Source organism: Lissotriton vulgaris, chromosome 5 (genome assembly GCF_964263255.1).
Source record: "Lissotriton vulgaris chromosome 5, aLisVul1.2, whole genome shotgun sequence".
Lineage (NCBI taxonomy): Eukaryota > Metazoa > Chordata > Amphibia > Caudata > Salamandridae > Lissotriton > Lissotriton vulgaris.
The window spans coordinates 1643471695-1643490842 of NC_141693.1; the positions used below are offsets into that span (position 1 = coordinate 1643471695).

At 45.0% G+C, this 19148-nt stretch overlaps 1 protein-coding gene across 1 annotated transcript in view; it reads left to right on the forward strand.

The window, feature by feature from the left end:
- Positions 1–19148, forward strand: part of LOC147716895 (uncharacterized) — a 476733-nt gene that overhangs the window by 257525 nt on the left and 200060 nt on the right. The window contains exon 5 of the mRNA XM_086923790.1: positions 13880–13938. Within this exon, the coding sequence (XP_086779916.1) occupies positions 13880–13938 (59 nt within the window). The remainder of the gene's footprint in view (positions 1–13879; positions 13939–19148) is intronic.

A 19148-nucleotide genomic window follows, 5' to 3' on the forward strand; every position in this document is an offset into this window, starting at 1 on the left:
TTTGCCACTAATTCGCTTACCCGCATAGCCCCATGGAATGCTAGTGCAAATGCGGCTCGGAACAACACTGCTTCGTACTGGGATGAACACGTTGCCGGAAGTACGGACAATAACAGGGTCAACCTATCCAGACCTATCGGGTGCCTATCGTCTACTCTGCGACCCTCAAGGCGTTGCCACCCACGTAGCGCTTTCTGCACAACGAAAGACGCTGTCGGGTCCTGGATCCCATGAGCCTTTGCCATAAAGGAAATGGCGGCCCGATGCCTCTGGGCCGTAGCTACTGATTTACCTGCCTGATGTAAAGAGAGCAGGAATTTCACCACAAACTCTTCCTGACCCCAAAGCTCCCCCCCGGCAGCACCCAAAAAGGCCCAATAGGAACGGAACGCCCCTTCATATGCCTTCCTCGTCCTGGGTGCTAAACTCTCTCCCACGAGGTTTTGTAGTTCGGGGCACCGAGAGACCAGAGAGCTTCGGGAAAGGGTGCCGCCACCGGGTCCGCTGTGGGCAGAAAACCCCAGAAAGCCTGCATACGGAAACGAGAAAGCGCATTAGCCGCTTGGTTCATCACCCCCGGCACGTGTCGCGCCCTAAACAGTACATTCAGTTGCATGCATAACAACACAATTTCCTTGAGCAGTCTCAGAATCAATTTGCATCGTGCTGCCTGACTATTGACACACTCAACCACGGTCATGTTATCAGACCAGAACACCACAGAGTGATCCCTAAACCCTTCAGGCCATGTTTTCAAAGCCACCAGAATAGGGAACAATTCGAGAAAAGCAATGTTACTCGTCAACCCGCATTCATGCCACCATGACGGCCATTTTTGTGTCGACCATTGTGTACCCAATATGGCGCCAAAACCTATACTCCCCGCCGAATCTGTCCAAAGCCCCAACTCCTCGGAAGACACCGCTGGTTTGTTCCAGACAATTCGACCATTGAAATCCGCCAGAAATGCGATCCAAATGCGCATGTCCTGGCGAACCTCTGCCGAGAGTCTCGTGCGGTGATGTCCTTCCTTCAAGCCGACCATGGATTGTGCAATCGAGCGGGAAAAGGGGCGCGCCATTGGTATCACTCTTAGGGCAAAATTCAACTGACCCACCACCTGTTGCAATTGATGCAGGTTTACTTTCGTTGCACGAATACATGTCTCAAGGGATAACCTGAATTTTAACACTTTTTCCTTGGGTAATCGAAAACAACCTTCCACCGAGTCGAGCTCGATCCCCAGAAACTCGATCAAGGTCGAGGGACCCACAGTCTTACCTGGCGCCAATGGCACACCAAATTGATTCATTAGGACACAAAATTCATGTAAAGCCTGTCCACACTCAGGATCCCCGGCTGCCCCCAAAAACAGAAAGTCATCGAGATAGTGCATAACATGTTGAAAACCTGTCTTCCTTGTGAATACCCACTGCAGAAAACAACTGAATTTCTCGAAATAGGCACATGAAATCGAGCATCCCATTGGCATACATCTATCCATGTAATAGCGACCCTGAAACTGAAAACCAAGGAGACGCTGATCGTCTGGGTGTACCGGGAGCAACCGGAACGCTGACTCGATGTCCGATTTTGCCATCAGCGTCCCGGGCCCCAGGCGATTCAACATGGCAACGGCCTCATCGAAAGATGCGTACCGCACCGAACACACTTCCGGGTCTATCGCGTCATTTACGGAAAGACCACGTGGGGCTGACAAATTATGTATCAGCCGAAACTCACCCGGGTCCTTCTTGGGGACCACCCCTAGGGGAGAACAAACAAAGTTAGCAACCGGTGGCAAATCGAAGGGACCGGCGACACGACCTCGAGTCACCTCTTTCCCAATCTTTACCTGCACCACCGCCGTGTGCTGCAAGACCGACAGTTGGTTCTTACAGTTTGGTACACCCCGAAAATCCCCCACTGGGATGCGGAAACCATATGAAAACCCGTTTCGCAACACCCCAGCGGAAGCATGATCCGGGTATTCGCTGAGCCAAGGAATCATTGCCATGGTATCAATCGGGGTAGGTAAAGGCGCCCCTCGGACTGTATTAGACCTGTTTGGCGCCTCCCTTACCACCGTTATCACCCGTTTTGGCTCTGCACATGGACTCAGGATGGGATGACTGCCCACACCCTCCACACTCGTGTCTGAATTTGCATGACCCCTGGGGCCTCGTACATTTCCCTCTGTTAAAATTCCAACAGATCCCCCTTTTACCTGTGTTGCCACTCGGCTTCGAGTGGTACTCGTTACCTGCACCCGTCCGAAAGGGTGTCCCAGAGTTTTGGCGGGAAGATTCCCCCCCATTACTCCCTACCAATGGTACCTTCAACATTCCTGTACTCTCCATTTTTTGCCATGACACGGAGTCGTAACAATCCCAAGACAACAATGGGTTGTGTTCTTTAGCTTTTCTAAACAGATTGTCATAGCAGAACCACTGATTGCCCCCATATGCCACAGAATACTCCATAATACGCGACTGATAAATGGGTAACTCGGTCAGCAACTCGGGCCTGCGCTCACCCATGATGGATGTAAAAATGCCCCACGCTCTGCCCCAAGTACCAATGGTCTCGTCGACCTTAAAGGCGGCCATTTTCGCGCGCCAAACACTCGGATGCATGAGCTCCTTTTGACTCTTTACATGCTCTATCTCGTAATGGTCGGTAAGCAATGAAAACATGTTTATATACTTATCCGCCCAAATCAATTCCTTAATTTCTAGCGGGACATGCTGGGCAATCTTTTCCTTTCGAGAAGGCACAGACCCCTCCCCCGCAATCGGCAATGGCCGCTTACCTGAAGTAGACCCCGTGCTTGTCGCCGAACTTGGGCCTGCTGTACTCCCCGTAGCCGGAACCTGTGGGGGAACAGAAGATATTGCCTTTGCAGCCTCCCTAGATTCCCGCAATTGCCTCATTACTGCCCGGGCGTCATCAGCCATGGCGCCCTCGCTATCTTTTCCCAACCACTCTGCCAATTGTGCCGCCAACTCGGGGGGCATATCCTCCCTGTTCACGGGGGTGACCACCACAGGAATTGGGTTCCCCTCTTTCGGCACCGGGATTGGCTCCTCACGTGGGGTATCGGGAACCGGGGTGTCTCCCCCAAGTGCTCCCCTTCTGGGCCTCTTGCTTTTTCCACCGGGGACTGCTCCCTGCAAAGGCCGTTTCGTTCCTCCCGGCCCGTCCTTAGCCTCCACCTTTTCCTTCAGATCGGCTATCTCCTTCATGAGCATGCGGAGCATCTGCTCGGTACCGACCCGCTTTCCGACTTTCTTGGGCATTCTCAGACGGGATATCTGTAAGACAAAAAGAAAGATTACAACGCTCAAAATTGGCTCTTCGTTCCGTCTCGAGCTCACGTGCAGTGGGGAGGTGCAGCTTCAGAGCACAGGAACAAGAGGATGCTTTCTTGGCTTCCGCTCCTTTTATCCGTCTTCAGGGTGGGCGTAAACCCGCCCCCGCCTGCCTCCGAGGGCGTGGCCGGCCGCGTCGGTGTCTAGGCCAGCCCACTCTAGGGCGGGAAAAAGGCGCGCCCCGGCTACGCCGCTTCGGGCATACCAGCCGAGACTCGCCTCCCGCCCAAGATGGCTTCCCGGGGGGATCGTGGTACTCCACCATACGTTCGGGGGGACCGAATGGTCGCCCCTTTCCAAACTTTGCTTTGAGTGCTCCAAACTGCAGGATATTGCCCTGCACGTCCAGTAAGTTCCCTATCTGCACTATGCCTTTATTGTACCAATCATACATAGTGGCATCCTTAAAGATCTCCCTCGGCAGTGAACTGTTTGTATATAATCTTGTATAGTTATTAAATCTGCCTAGCCCAAATTTTTTAGCCACTCCTTTCCACACCCTATATACTGCTTTCAGAGTCTTAAATCTCGTATGTTTAAAATACGTGAATTCAGTTGTATTTAAAAACCCATTCTCAACTTCCTCCCCCAGCAATAAGGCATAAACATTAGGTAAGCCTGCCTCGGTATCCATTGGGTGCTCCAGACCTCCCCCACCTATTAACACCTTACTGTATTGCAATACCGCAGCCCAGTAATAGAGCCTAAAATCCGGTGCTCCCCAGCCCCCTTTTTCTCTATCTACCGTTAAGTGTCTGTATGCTCTTCTTGTTTTCCCTTTAACCCAAATGAATTTATTCAAAATCAATTCTAATTTACTAAACCAACCATTTTCGAAATATAGGGGTATGGATCTAAGTAGATACAGAACTTTAGGGAATGTTATCATTTTAATGACATTTATTCGGCCCATTAAAGTCAAATGTAAATTGTTCATTCTTTCTGTGTTTGTTTTAATTTTCTCCAGCAATGGGCTCATATTGATTTCTACTAATCTGTCTAAATCGGATGTAATCTTCACCCCTAAATAAGTGACTTCAGATGCTATTCTTATATCGTGATAGTTTATCCAGTTATTTTTAATTATTTGTGTTTTTCCTTTATTTAGTGAATAACCTGAAAATGTGCCAAAAAGTGTAGCTTCTTGTTCAATTTCAATAATAGCTGACCCTGGATCTGGTGTGACCACTGCCACGTCATCCGCATATGCGAGTGTCTTATATGCATGGCCATGTAAGCCAATCGGGAGGATGTTTGGATTTCCTTCTAATCTTCGCAAGAAAGAGTCTAGATATAGGGCGAATAACAGTGGTGAGGCCGGGCAACCCTGTCTTGTACCACGCTTTATATGTATATCCTCTGTATACCCTCTATTAATCCTCACTTTAGCTGTTGGAGCTGCATATAGCGCCTTTATGGCCTTTATATAACCTGTACCTATCCCAAACCACTCCAAGGCTTTCCACAGATAGCACCAGGAGACCCTGTCAAAGGCCTTCTCTGCATCCAAGAAAATAGCCGAGGCAGGGTCTCCTGCAGCTCCCGTAACATCCAGTATGGTAACCATTCTCCTTGTGTGTTCCGTAGTCCCTTTACCTGGTATGAAACCATGTTGTGTTGTGTATACCAACCCCTCAATTACTCTGCTAAGTCTTTGTGAAAGAGCCTTGGAGTATATTTTTGCATCCGCGTTCATAAGCGTGATCGGCCTATAAGAGCCAGGATCCTAATGCGGTTTATTCTTTTTTAAAATAACTACTATACTTGCACCGGCCCATGACTGTGGTGTATTCTCCCCTATCTGTGCATGCCTTAAGATTTCCAACATGTCTATCCCCAATGTATCCCAAAACGTCCTATAAAATTCTGCCGGTATCTGGTCAGGTCCTGCGGCCTTTCCCGAGGGGAGTTTCAATACTGCATTATGTAGTTCACCCAGGGTTAGTGGTGCCTCCAAAGTCTCTTTATCTTCCAGGGACAGTTCCTTGTGTGGGATACCAGCCAAATAGTCCTCTATTTCGTCTTCCTTGCTCCTCACATCTTGATCATATAGTTCAGAATAAAACTCTCTAAACACCTCCCTCACCTCTTCCACTTTGGTTACAACCCTCCCACCTTTATTCTTGATTTCTTTAATTTCCCCGGCTGCCAGGTCTTGTCTAGTGCGCATTGCAAGCATATGTCCAACCCTCTCGTTGAACTCATAACACTTTTCCTTTTTTGCTAAATAATTAGCCGCAGCTTTATTAGCCAATCTTTCCCCAGTTTCTGCCTTCTTCAATTCTATTTCTAATAAGACCTGCTCAAGAGGTTCTTGATTTATAACCAGCTGGATAAGCTGTTGTTCTAGGTTCCTTAAATCCTGTAGCCTACTGGCTAACTCCATGTTCTCCTTTTTACTCCTATGTAGAGTATAAGCCAGTGTTTCCCCCCTTATCCCTGCTTTGAATGCATCCCAAACCATGCCTGCGGTTGCCGTGCCTCGGTTTACCTCCCAGAACTGTATAATCCATGCCTTCATTCTGCTAACATAGTCATCTTCTCTGAGCAGCCCTCTTTCAAATGTCCAATAATAATCTTTGTGACTAATATTGCGGTTCTGGGAGATAGTCAGCACCAATGGGTTGTGATCTGAGGAAACTCGAGGTAGTATTTCTATTTTCACTTCTGATACTAAGGGACTGGAGACTAAGAAGTAGTCCAATCTGGCTATACTTTTATGAGGGGCAGAATAGAAAGTACTGCCTGTCCCCGTAGGATTATATGCCAACCAAACGTCTACCAACGCATTATTATTCATTAGATTAGCGATGGCCTTTCTTGCTCTCTTCTTGCGCTCGCCCTTCATCCCCCCTCCCATCATACCCAACCCTGTTAACCCATTGATATTAAAGTCTCCACACACAATTATTGGTTCAGGCCATAAAGACAATTCGGTATCTAAATAATCAAATAAGTCAGGTTCGTCTTCATTGGAGCCATATACAGAAACAATTGTGTAGCGACATCCGGCTATTTCTCCTTCTATCATCACCAATCTACCATCGACGTCTTCCTTCTTTCTCTTTACTTCCATCAAACCTTTTTTTGCCAGTGTGGCCACTCCTTTTGTTTTAGTATCTTGTTGCGTGTGTGCTAATACTTCAAACCCTAACTGATCCATAAGATACCTATCCTTCCCTCTCACATGTGTTTCCTGTAGACATATAATATCCAATTTTAACATTCTACACATGGCCGCTACTTTCTGCCTTTTACCCCCGTCATTTAAACCACAGATGTTAATTGTAGCAATTCTTAATGCCATCTGCTTTTATAAAAAAGACCAAAAACAAATTCCTCAAGATTTTTTACTGCCACCTTTGTGTGTCTACATACCTTTTTATTTTGTGCTGAACAAATCCTTATCTCTTTACCACCCCCTTCCTGCCCCCCCACCTCCCCCAACCCCCCCTTTCCCCCCCTCTCCTTGCTGACCCCCCCCTGTCACAGGCAAATAGGTCAATTTTGACCTATGTGTGGCTACACACTGCTGTAGTGTCGCTTTCCTTCTCCCGCCCTAGTTACCCATATTACCATCGTGAAACCCAATATACAGTATGCCTAATATTTTCCTTATTTGTCCTACGCTGGTTCTGATTCCCTACTCTTCCTGTCTTTCTGAAGCTCTGTAATCTCTGCAAGATATTCTCCTGCCTTTACTTCCGAGAAAAACATTCTGATGCGTCCCCTTGTAACCACTTTTAGCTTAGATGGATACATCAAGTATGCTTCTGAGCCCTGGCGTTGAAAAGGAGTGATAAGCTGTCTGAGTTTCCACCTCCTTTCCACAGTAGTGTGGCAGAAATCAGGCCTCGTGAAAAAAGTAATCCCTTCAACTGATTTTTTCCTCTCTGGTCTTGCGGTCTCCAAAATTTCCTGCCTAGCCAAAAAATTTCCAAAAAAGACAAGCATTGCCCTAGGCAACCCATTTTGATTACTGCCATTTTGATTACTGCCTCTTCCCCCCTTCTGCGTCAATGGGAATCTGTGCACTCTCTGTACTTCAACTTCCCACTGCCACTGCGCCTCTGGATATGCATCTTTTAACAATTTAACCATAAACCCCCTTGGGTCCTTCCCTTCCAGTCCTTCCTCTATGCCTAGAAAGCGTAGATTGTTCCGCCTTTGGCGATTCTCGAAATCTTCCAGCTTCCACTGCAAGTCTTCGATCACCTTCCCTTGTTCTGTTCTTGCATTCTGCCAATCTGTAACCTCGTCCTCCAACTTTCCAGTTCTTTCTTCTACTTGTTCCACTCTACCTTCAACTTCCTGATATTTTCTGTTCATTTTCCTGATGCTCGCTTGTATTTTCTTTGTGTCCTGCCTTGCTCGTCTGCTTTCTAAGCGAGCCTCTAAATGCATTTGCTTCAGCATAGAGAACATACCATCCAAAGTTGCTTGAGGCGGGATATCGTTTAAGTTATTAGAGGCATTTAGGGGATAGCTCTCGGGTGCAACCCCCAAATCTTGGTCCTGATACATCTTGGAGGCACTGCCATAGTCCCACAGCAATTTCTGATTTGTGCTTGTCGCTGCTCTATCCATCTCTCTATCGCGCCTTATCATTGTTCTTCTTCTTCTTTTTTGTGTCTCCTTATTTCTGTGTTCGCTAGAGAGAGATCTTTCAGACTCTGACCCTGATGATAGGTCTGTGGTAGTGCACTCTTCCTCTTCCTCCTCTGACCCCAACAATGAAGAGTCTGAGCCCTCAGTCACTGAGTAAAATTTTTCTCCCTCCGGTGAACGTACTCTCCTCCCTTTAACCCCCTTTGTTGTGTGACTCTGAATGCTTTTCATACTGCCCCAGTTAGACTGTATCATTACGTTCCTATCCACTGGTGTCGGCGCTAAGTCAACTTCCAACAGTGCTTCGAGCATTTGGGCATTGTTAACATTTACCGTTTCAGTCTTTTCCATCGAGTGTCCCTTGCCAGACTTACTTGTGCTATTCGCCGTCTCTGAGCCTGCTTCGCCGCCTTCTTCACTGCCTGCATTAGCATCCTTGTCCAAGCTAGCGTCCTCGGCAGCCTCTGCAGCGTTCTCGACTCCCTGCGTGACTCCCGCTAGAGGCGTGAGCGTCTCAGACCCTGGTTGCCTAGCAACCGCCGTGCTTGCGTCCTCGCGGTCAGTTTCCACGTTCGGTTTTGAGTTTTGCTCCGAAGCTCCATCAGCACCTCCAGCAGCCGAGTTTACCAGTTGGCTTTTCCCTGCGAATGCCTCCGTAACAGTGGATTGCCGCAAATCTCTGCCGGTAGAAGGTACTGTACTCGCCTGTTTTGTTGTTCCGCTTTCCGAGTGAAAGCGCCTCTGTTGTACTTGTCCTTTAACTCCAGGAGTCTCCGGTTGTGTTATTTGCGGTGCTGTCTTAGACTCCGCTTTGGAGTCAGCTTTTTCTTTATCCTTTGCCGATCTCTCGCTTTTCTTGGACTGCATTTTCTGGGCAGTGCCACTTGATGCAGTAGTTGTTGATGTTGCACGTTTACTCAACGTGGTCTTTGGTATCGTGCCTGTGCGATGTGACATCCTTAAGGCTGTATTGATACCATCCACAATCGTCTTCTTGAAATGCTCGCAATAGTAGGATCCCAAAGTTATAAGCACCTTTTGCAGTGACTTGATGCCAATACCGCCTCTGGTCCAGAATATACCATACAAATTCAGCATATTTTACTCCATGTCCAGCCGCTTAATCCCTGGGTCCAGGAGAAGGAGTAAGTGCGACTGCTCTCTACAGCAGCATGGCGGCCATCTTGCCTCTCAGATTCTGTCGTTGTGTTGTGTTTTGTTATGCTATGCTATGTTGTGTTTTGTTATGCTATGCTAAGCTTTGTTTTGTTATGCTATGTTGTATTGTGTTTTGTTATGCTATGCTATTTTGTGTTTTGTTATGCTATGCTATGTTTTGCTATGCTATATTTTGTTATGTATGCTATGTTTTGTTATGCTATGGTTTGTTGTGTTTTGCTATGTTTTGTTATGCTATGGTTTGTTGTGTTAGGCTATGTTTTGTTATGCTATGTTTGTTATGCTATGCTTTGTTGGACTATGCTATGTTTTGTTTTGCTATGCTTTGTTTTGATATGCTATCCTATGCTTTGTTTTGTTATGCTCTGCTATGCTTTGTTTTGTTATGCTATGTTTTGTTGTGTTTTGTTATGCTATGCTATGTTTTGTTGTGTTTTGCTAGGCTATGCTTTGTTATACGATGTTTTGTTATGCTATGCTATGTTTTGTTATGCTATGCTTTGTTATGCTATGCTTTGTTATGCTATGCTTTGTTATGCTATGCTTTGTTATGCTATGCTAAGCTTTGTTTTGTTATGCTATGCTATGCTTTGTTGTGTTTTGTTATGCTATGCTATGTTTTGCTATGTATGCTATGTTTTGTTGTATTTTGTTATGCTATGGTTTGTTGTGTTTTGCTATGGTTTGTTATGCTATGGTTTGTTGTGTTTTGCTATGTTTTGTTATGCTATGTTTTGTTATGCTTTGCTTTGTTATACTATGCTATGTTTTGTTTTGCTATGCTTTGTTTTGTTATGCTATCCTATGCTTTGTTTTGTTATGCTATCCTATGCTTTGTTTTGTTATGCTATGTTTTTTTGTTATGCTGTTATGCTATGTTTTTTTGTTGTTATGCTGTTATGTGTTTTGTTATGTTTTGTTGTTTTATTATGGTATGCTATGTTTTGTGTTTCGCTAGGCTATGCTTTGTTTTGTTGTGTTTTGCTAGGCTATGCTTTGTTATGCTACGCTATGTTTTGCTATGCTATGCTTTGTTATGCTATGCTATATTTTGTTATGCTATGTTTTGTTTTGTTTTGTTTAATTATGCTATGCTTTGTTTTGTTATGCTATGCTTTGTTATGCTATGCTTTGTTATGCTATGCTATGTTTTGTTATGTATGCTATGGTTTGTTGTGTTTTGCTATGTTTTGTTTTGCTATGTTTTGTTTTGCTATGTTTTGTTTTGCTATGTTTTGTTATGCTATGTTTTGTTATGCTACGCTTTGTTGTGTTTTGCTATGTTTTGTTTTGCTATGCTTTGTTATACTATTCTATGTTTTGTTTTGATATACTTTGTTTTGTTATGCTATGTTTTGTTATGCTAAGGTATGTTTTGTTGTGTTTTGTTATGCCATGCTTTGTTATGCTATGCTCTGTTTTCCTATCCTATGCTTTGTTTTGTTATGCTATGCTGTGAGGGTGAGTGAGTGAGGGTGGGTGGGGAGGGTGGGTGAGTCAGTGAGGGTGGGTGAGTGAGGGTGAGTGAGGGTGGGTGAGTGAGGGTGAGTGTGTTAGAGCGAGGGTGAAGGTGAGAGGGTTGTGAGGTTGTGTATCCTATGCTTTTTTTGTTATGCCATGCTATGTTTTGTAATGCTATGCTGATGAGGGTGTATGAGGGTGAGTGAGTGAGGGTGAGTGAGGGTGAATGAGGGTGTGTGAGGGGGTGTGAGGGTGAGGGCGAGGGTGTGATGGTGTGTGAGGGTGATAGGGTTTGGAGGGTGAAGGGGTACGAGGGTGAGTGTGTGAGGGTGAGTGAGGGTGTGTGCAGGTGAGGGGGTGTGAGGGTGAGGGGTGTAAGGGTAAGGGTGTGTGAGGGTGTGAGAGGGGGTGTAAGGGTGAGGTTGTGAGGTTGAGTGAGGGTGTGTGAGGGTGAGGGTGGGTGGGGGTGAGGGTGAGCGGGGGTGAGGGTGAGCGAGGGTGAGCGGGGTGAGGGTGAGCGGGGGTGGGTGAGGGTGTGTGAGGGTGAGAGTGTTGTGAAGGTGAGGGGGTGAGGGGTGTGAAGGTGAGGGGGTGTGAGGGTAAGGGAGTGTGAGGGTGGGTGGGTGGATAAGGGGATGTGAGGGTGGGTGGGTGGGTGAGGGGGTGTGACGGACACACATGCACTCGGCAAAATCCGCCTTTTAGCTTTCTGGTTTAACAGCCATAGGTCTCTCTACGAGACCTAAATGAAAACAGAGGGTTTGGTCCTGTGCGCAGCATGGGGACGATAAGGCCAGGCGGCTGCTGAGTTGAGACAGTTGACAAGGATAATGTCCAGACGGCGCCCTCAGCAGCCAGCGGGCCTGTAACTCAAACCCAGGGCCTGCCTGGGCTGAGCTCATCTTCCAGATTTAGCCAGGGGGGTGCCGTGGCCTCGCAGGCTTCCTTCTAACGGCAGAATGGAAGGGCAGACTGCCAGGGAAACTGCGGGCACGCTTCTTCAACGTGTGTCTTGCCCTTTGCAGTTAGTATCTCTTGCAGCTGGGCTATGCAATGATCTCTTCCTTGTGTGACTTTACAACTTGTACATTTGCAATTTTTCGGTTTGTAACTTTTATGTAACTCATGTAATCCTAAATCCTTATGTATCGCAACTGGTTCTTTTGTTAAGCTCTCTGACACCTTCGGGTAATGTTTGCGCTATATAAAATTGCATTAAATAAATAAATAAATGCACCGGCAGCAGAACGGGTCAGCCATTGGACACAGCCTATGATTTTACAAAGACCACTCCACGTGCCTGGAAAAAGATGCAACATACGTACAATGCCTGCGGACACACACTGACGAGATCAGATTACTTTTTTTGTATTCACTTCTTCTTCATTCAGAGAAAACTCGGCCCGGAAAAGGAGTATTTTTTGGACACTTAAAAGGTAAAACACAAATTACTATGTATTTGTCAGCACAAGAGGCCTTTCATAGGGCACCGTCTGATTGAAAGCTTGTCATCGTTAAAACTACCCCGATCTAGAGAATTCCATCAAAGGAGTGTTTGTTTTCAGAAGGGAGCGCTTTAATAAGAACTGAAGGCAGCTCTGCCGGCGCTAATTAGGACTTTGGTACCCCTGCACGATTCATCACCATCGGTCAATGGATCAGAAGCCCGCTGCCATTTTATAACAACCAAACTGTGCCAAGTAGATGTTTCCTGTGCCAGTGTGGACACATCGCTCAGAGGGGGGTGGGCTGACCGCTTTGCGTTCTACTACACAGCCATAGCAAGAAGTTAGGGCGATGTATGCTGAATTCAGGCACAAATTCTCTACAGACCCGGCCTCGGCTCAGAATGGAAAAGAGAATGGAATGTGTAATTCCCACCACTCGGCTCTCAAAGTGTTTCCTAAATTGCTCTGTGGTGCTTGTGACAGAAATGGCTCGAACAATACTGCTAATTGGAAGACTGCTTCATGGGAGAGAGGGAAGAGACGCAGGGGGTGTCAATGCCGTCGAGAGAATGTCGTTGAAAACAAAGGAACTTCCAAAATATTTTTAAATGTTTCCAAGTTCGACATGTTACGGATAAGTACAAATGCAGGGCTGTATATAGCGGGTCTTTGATGTGCGCTGCTCGCTGTTGTGCAGTCCGTGTGAGCTACAGCCATTTCAACGCCTCGACAGGGTAGTAGGCGCTATATCAATGCAATTACAATATTTTAAATGTCACGTTTATTTAGCAGTTTAGCACCACCACCGGAGAAAAGTGTTCCTGTATGAAGGCATGTTTGCAAACTGAATTGTACTAAAAAGCAATGACTGTTAGCCATGAACACTCAGCGAATATGTCTCGACAAAGAGGTGCATTTTCTACACGTGACAATTTGAACCTCAATAGAGGAAGAATTTTGTGGCATCTTTTCAGCATGCATATTTAGTGTGAAGAAACCGTAAGTCAGTATGAGTGCAATAAGAAAACAGTAACCTACAATAGATTCACCGCTTTTTGAAAGGGCCAGTCTGACAACCCCTGCAACCCAAATGTAATATTAATTAACTGAGAAAGGACAACACAGGTGGTGATTGTTCAGGCGTTTCCAACACAAAATAGATCATACTTCTCAGACACTGTCTGATTTACAGACAGTGGCTGTGCACACCTGAAACAAAGCTGATCTGTTAACTACACAAAAGAGTGATTGTGTAACCAGTCCCTGCCACTGAACTTCCAAGTCATCATGTAAAATGGCTGTGCAGATGTGCCACCTCAGCAGAAAACCACAGAAGTGAAGCTAGTGGGAGAGAAAAGGAGATAAGGAGAGAGGTGAGAAAGGTTCAATAGACAGGACAAGCGGCAGGGGGGGAGGCGGGAGGCGGGGAGCGGAACCCTTTGAAGTAGCTCATGGCCTCGCGCCCGTGATAAGGGAAAGCAATTAGGTACTAGGTGGGAGGGAGGCTGATGGCTTTGTGTGAAGCAGGCAGGCGGCTCTGGAAGCAAATGGAGAGCGCGTGCACGGACACACATGCACTCGGCAAAATCCGCCTTTTAGCTTTCTGGTTTAATGGCAATAGGTCTCTCTACGAGACCTAAAAGGCAGCGTGGGGGCACCATGTTTGCATGTGAAAAACCTTGACTAGTAGCCGCTGCTGTAGACACAGGCTGTCGGGCCCATCAGCAATAATCAGGCAGAGAGTTTATAAAATGGAGAAGTAAACACTTGTTTGATTTTATACTGCAACTCTTTGTTTTCTATTCTTTTTAGTGTGAAAATATTCTGCAGAACGAAAATGGCTACATTGCATCAACTGTAACAAAATTGACGTAAGTTAACAAATACAATTCTTTCTCATAAACTGTTCTTTCTAAACAGTATCCTTACGTTATGTGCACTTTACACTCTTATTCTTAAGAGTAATAGCAAGAGCTGTTTTAACTACGCCGGCTGCTTGAAATGTGAACTCACACCACCTTTTCAGGCAAAATTATTTAAGCCTCATTAGAAGATACTGTTATGAACAAATAACAGAAATGGTAAGTCTCCCATAGGAGGCTTGCTTGAAGCTCATCATGTCTGAAACATGTATGACGATATCATGTGTAGTTGTTTTGTTCCATCTGGCGACTACTGGAGTCCAAAGGATTCCATTTGCATGTTTTCTGCAGAGGATTGTACATTGCCGCCTGCAAGGACACATTCTTGTCCCCCTCCCCAAAACCTGCTGTACCTGATGGGTGGGGGAGGTAGCCCATCAGATGCCTTTGTTGTAGCAGAGCTTCAGCTTTTCAGAGTGGTACCTACCCAACCAATTCCTGCTTGTGACAACATTTCTCTGTGATATATCTCCCAAGACATGTCTATTCCACGTCCATGTGAGAAACCATAAGTTGGTATCAGAAGAGAGCCCTCAAAATTGGAACACTAGACCAGGAGCAATACTTCCCCATGATTAAAGAAGCAGTTGGTCTTTTGAAAAGTGGGCAGCTTCCATGAGGCCAGGCCTGGACACTGAAGGTGGATTGATAATGGCACATGCTGATGACGTCATTGAACGTTGCATCTTAATTGGACTGTTGACTCTTCAGCAAAAGATGTGCTTTTAGACAGAAATCTGAGATTTTATTTTAAATTGTTCACACCTAATAGCTATTTAGAAGCCTTTCTTGACAAGAGTGAAACACGTTGGCTGGTAGTTTGATGAATGGGATTGTGATTCATTATTTAAAAATACCGTCTCGTACGGAATTTCACATAGGGAACATTTTTGTGCGAAATTGAGTAACTATAAACAAACATTATAATCATTATTTAGTACCTCTCCCATTCCAAATTCGAAGATGAGAACAATCAACTTTAGGAGGTGCACACAACATCAATGTACGTGGGGAATCTTGGCTAATGCAATATATCAACATTGCGCTGTCCTGTGATATTTCTTGTGCCCTTCTCAACCTGAATGTTGTTCAATATTTGACTCCTCACCAAGGAAGTCATATGCAGGAGCATCAGGAGAGGAAAAGAACAGAAGATCCAGGAGTGGAAGCGCTGCTCGGTTGCCACTTTGTCATCACAGTGGTCCTAAGTATGGGACAGCTTCTAGAACCTCCGAGCTCTTTGATATTTGGCGAGGAGGAATCCCTGTTTAAAGTTGAAGACACCGACAGGTGTTGAATCCAAGGAGAAGGTTTATTGTACGATACGTCAAATACAGAGTAACAATCTCAACCAACCGTATAGATTAACTGCCTCTCTCCTCTCCTCAAGATTCCCTCACCTCAGATCAACATTCCACCCCTGACATCATGAAGATGTCAGGCCCGATTCACAGAACTAACTTACAACAAAATCCTAAACTTACTACCATTTTGGTATTCACAGAAGGCACTTACTCATTTTGGTATTCACAGAAGGCACTTACTCATTGATGAGTAAGTGCCTTCTGTGAATACCAAGATGAGTAAATGGTAGTAAGTTTAGGATTTTGTCTTAAAGTTAGTTCTGTGAATCGGGCCCATCATGTACATTCCACTCCTGACATCATAGGGATGTCACCTAGAGACCACACCCTGCCTGTCTGCATGAGAAGCTGGACTGCAGCTGTCAAGATCTGAACTAAAGAAGAGGGGCAACACTCTGCTGACGGAAGTGACCTGTATCAGAGCACTCCTCAAAGCAAAGTGAGTGCCCAGGAGCCTTGAGGAGACCCAAACCCAGCTGTAAAGGGACAGTCAAAAAGGGTAAACATGCATCATCCTGACCTTTCCCAACCATGTCTATTCCTAGTCGAAAAGAAGAGCCACAATATCTCTGATTCAGAAAATTCCTGATGGGATAACCTTTAATGCTAGCTTTTCAATGAAGTGGCACAACAGAGGAATACCAGTTGGGGCTATTTTTAATGTCATCCAGTTGAAGTATGTCCACCCTTGTTTGGATGTCTAGGCGCATAGGGTGTAAGATGTCAGTTATGCAGAATCATTCACGTTCCAGTTTACTGACTAGAATTTCAGAGGCAGTGGTCTGTGTGGAATGTTTTGTAACAGGCAAGTGGACTTGAAAAGCCATTGGTATAAATTCGCATATCAATCATGCAGAGACAGGCACACATAAATTGAGTCAGACAAGTGACGACTCGGCATTAATAACTTGAGACTTATTATTGTACTTCCCAGCCTTCCAGAAGGTGTAGTCTGTCAGGGATCCTACACATTTGATGTAGGCTGCTCCACTCCTTGCTTCTGAAGATCAAATGCACTCTTAGTAACATCTCTTTTCTCCTTCTATCATCTGCCTGTTGAAAGTTCCTTCTCCACTGGCCAAATACGCCTTTTTTGCATTTTATCCCACTGTATCTTTCATCGAGATTGCGGTACTGTGATTCATCGCATACTCTCTTAATCGCCTGCCGTACAGGGGGCATAAGGACACCCAGGGGGCCATGGACACCCAGAGCACCCGTCCTGCAGCTAACCTACTTTATGTTGTGGCCAACCAACTATAAACAAGCTCACTTTAGGGATCAATATTTGTTCATATCTGTCCAATCAATCGCCGGCTGCTGAAGCAGAGGCATCATAAAGTATGTACTTCTACAGCGATTTGACCTTTCCAAATTATGTAGGAACAGATTTAACCCTTGTATATAATGCTACGTGGGCTCGGTTAACTTGATATCCTAATCGAACTTGTAGAACTCCCTTGAAGCCGACAATGGTCATGACATATTTAATAAGTTACAGACTCTTCATTGGCTCTTTAGTAATGTTAAGACCCCTGGCCTCATTTAAGGTCAGGTTGGTAAAAATGTTTCTTCAATCTGTGCATTAAATTATTAAACGTGGTCCTATTTACCGGGATATCCTGATGCCTTTGCCATCTGATTTCCATAAAGAGTGATAGAAGTGGCATTAAGAGTGCCTGAAATCGAGAGCGTTCTACAGGACGTAGCCAAATTTGCAAAAATATTCCAGAATAATTCAATGTCATCTAACGAAAAACGTCCTAAATACTAGTCTAATATATGTATGTACAGGGTATCATAAGTCAAATCCAATGTATGCCTATGGCTTTAGGGGCCCTATTTAGAAACTTTTCCGCACGCATCTTAATTCATAGAAGGAACTGTGGGAATTTATGATTCTAAATTGCACTTCCGAACATGTAAAAATACTCCAGGAAGGTCGATTTTGTACTGTCATGAATTGAGGTTCCACCACCAGTAAATATTAACACACACAGAGTCCCAGCCGTGGGGATTCACAATACTCTTGCAAGTAGATTCCACCATGGAAACACATGCAAAGTTATACCTGTGAAAGGCAGGAGTCAGCGCCTTGCCAAAGAGGACAAACAGAAAGTGGTTTCTGAAGGGGGTCATTACATGCAAGTTCATTGTGCAAATGCGCTATTCCACCTGATTTATTCAAGTGACATTTCTACTTTACGGAAAATGTACATACATTTATTTTATGAATTGGCATACTCCTGGGAATCTACTGCAGCCGTGCACTTACTCATGGTGCGATTCTTTGTGAATCTTCCAAAGCCCACTCAGTTATCTACTGCAAAACTAGGTGTAAACATACAGGTGAAGATCTCTGAAGCCAGGTCAGATCATGTTATGCTATGCCAAGTCATGTCATGTTCTGTTATTTTCCTTTTACCTTCTTAGCCAAAGTTTAGCAATTCTGTAGAATGTGGCATAAAAGAAATGACTGACACAGTGTTAAGCATATTCTACATAGCAGTTGTTGGTGCATTTGTGAACTTAAGATGATATTGTTCCTTTATGCAGTAAAATAGAAGGAAGTTCCAAATCTGAGAAGACTGAATCTAGAAGGATGAGCCACCAATATAGGATCTATTGAGGTTTCAACTATATACTGTGAAAGGAATGCAAGAAACACCATAATACATTCTTCTGAAATCTATTTGAATATGCATTTATTATTATTTTTATTTGTTCTGTTTAAGCTCAGAGGACACATAAATAGTGCAGTTCCAGCAAAATTTAAAATTATTATATTATTGTAGTGCAAATATAAAAGGGAGAAAGCTTAAGAAGAATTAAGCAACTGTTTCCAATTGGACCATACAGAGTCTTCACTGGCAGTTAGATCTGGTCAATGTCTATGCCCAGAAGATAAAAAAGTGTCACCTTTTTTAGGTCTCGCTAGAGCCAGCACATGTGCTGCCCTGGCGAGACATTTAGTAAGCATGAATTTCAAGTGCTACCAAAGGCAGCCACCAGCTTACTGTTACGCGCACAAGCATGCGCGATCTCTTTCACTTTCGCGTGGTCTCACAACTCCCGTTCGCGCCCGCACTTCACTTTCACTTTCCCGTGCTGTAACAACCGTTCGTGCCCACACTTCACTTTTACTTTTTAGTGCGGTTGCGCCTGCATCACTATTTTTTAATTTTGTTAATTATGACTATGCGTGCCCTTTCGTTGCTCACCGTAGATAACACTGCTGATGTTCACAACATTGAGAGCTGTCAAAAACAATAAATACCAATGTAAGAAGAAAAGCATCTTCACACGTTGCAGTAGACCTTTTTCTAAGTCACAACCTCTATGGTGCGTAACAAATCAAGGAGTTGCTAAGCATTTTAGGCATATGCAGTATCTAGCTAGAGCTGTAATGTCTCATTTGTAAACAGCGAGATCGCTCTGGTACCTTTTACTGCTGTTCACGCTGCCCCCAGGGGGCAGCATGCGATCGCCACTTAAGAACCTTCCCAGAAGGCCTCGACTTTTCAGGCAAATTGGGCGAATCATTATAGAGTTGGAGGAGAGTAGTTTGTGCGCGGAAGGGGAAAGGTATCCTTCTATATTTGTTTTTAAATGGATTATGTCCCGCTTCCTTTATGATGGCTGCTAACATCTGGCATCGAGGGAAAACATTCACTTCAAAATATCAGGCAGAGGCCTGCTTGGATTAAATGTGTCTTCTTGGTAAAATAGCAGCTCCCCCTCGTCTCTCCCCCATCCCTTCCCGCTCTCGCTTTTCTGACCTTTCATCTCAGCAGG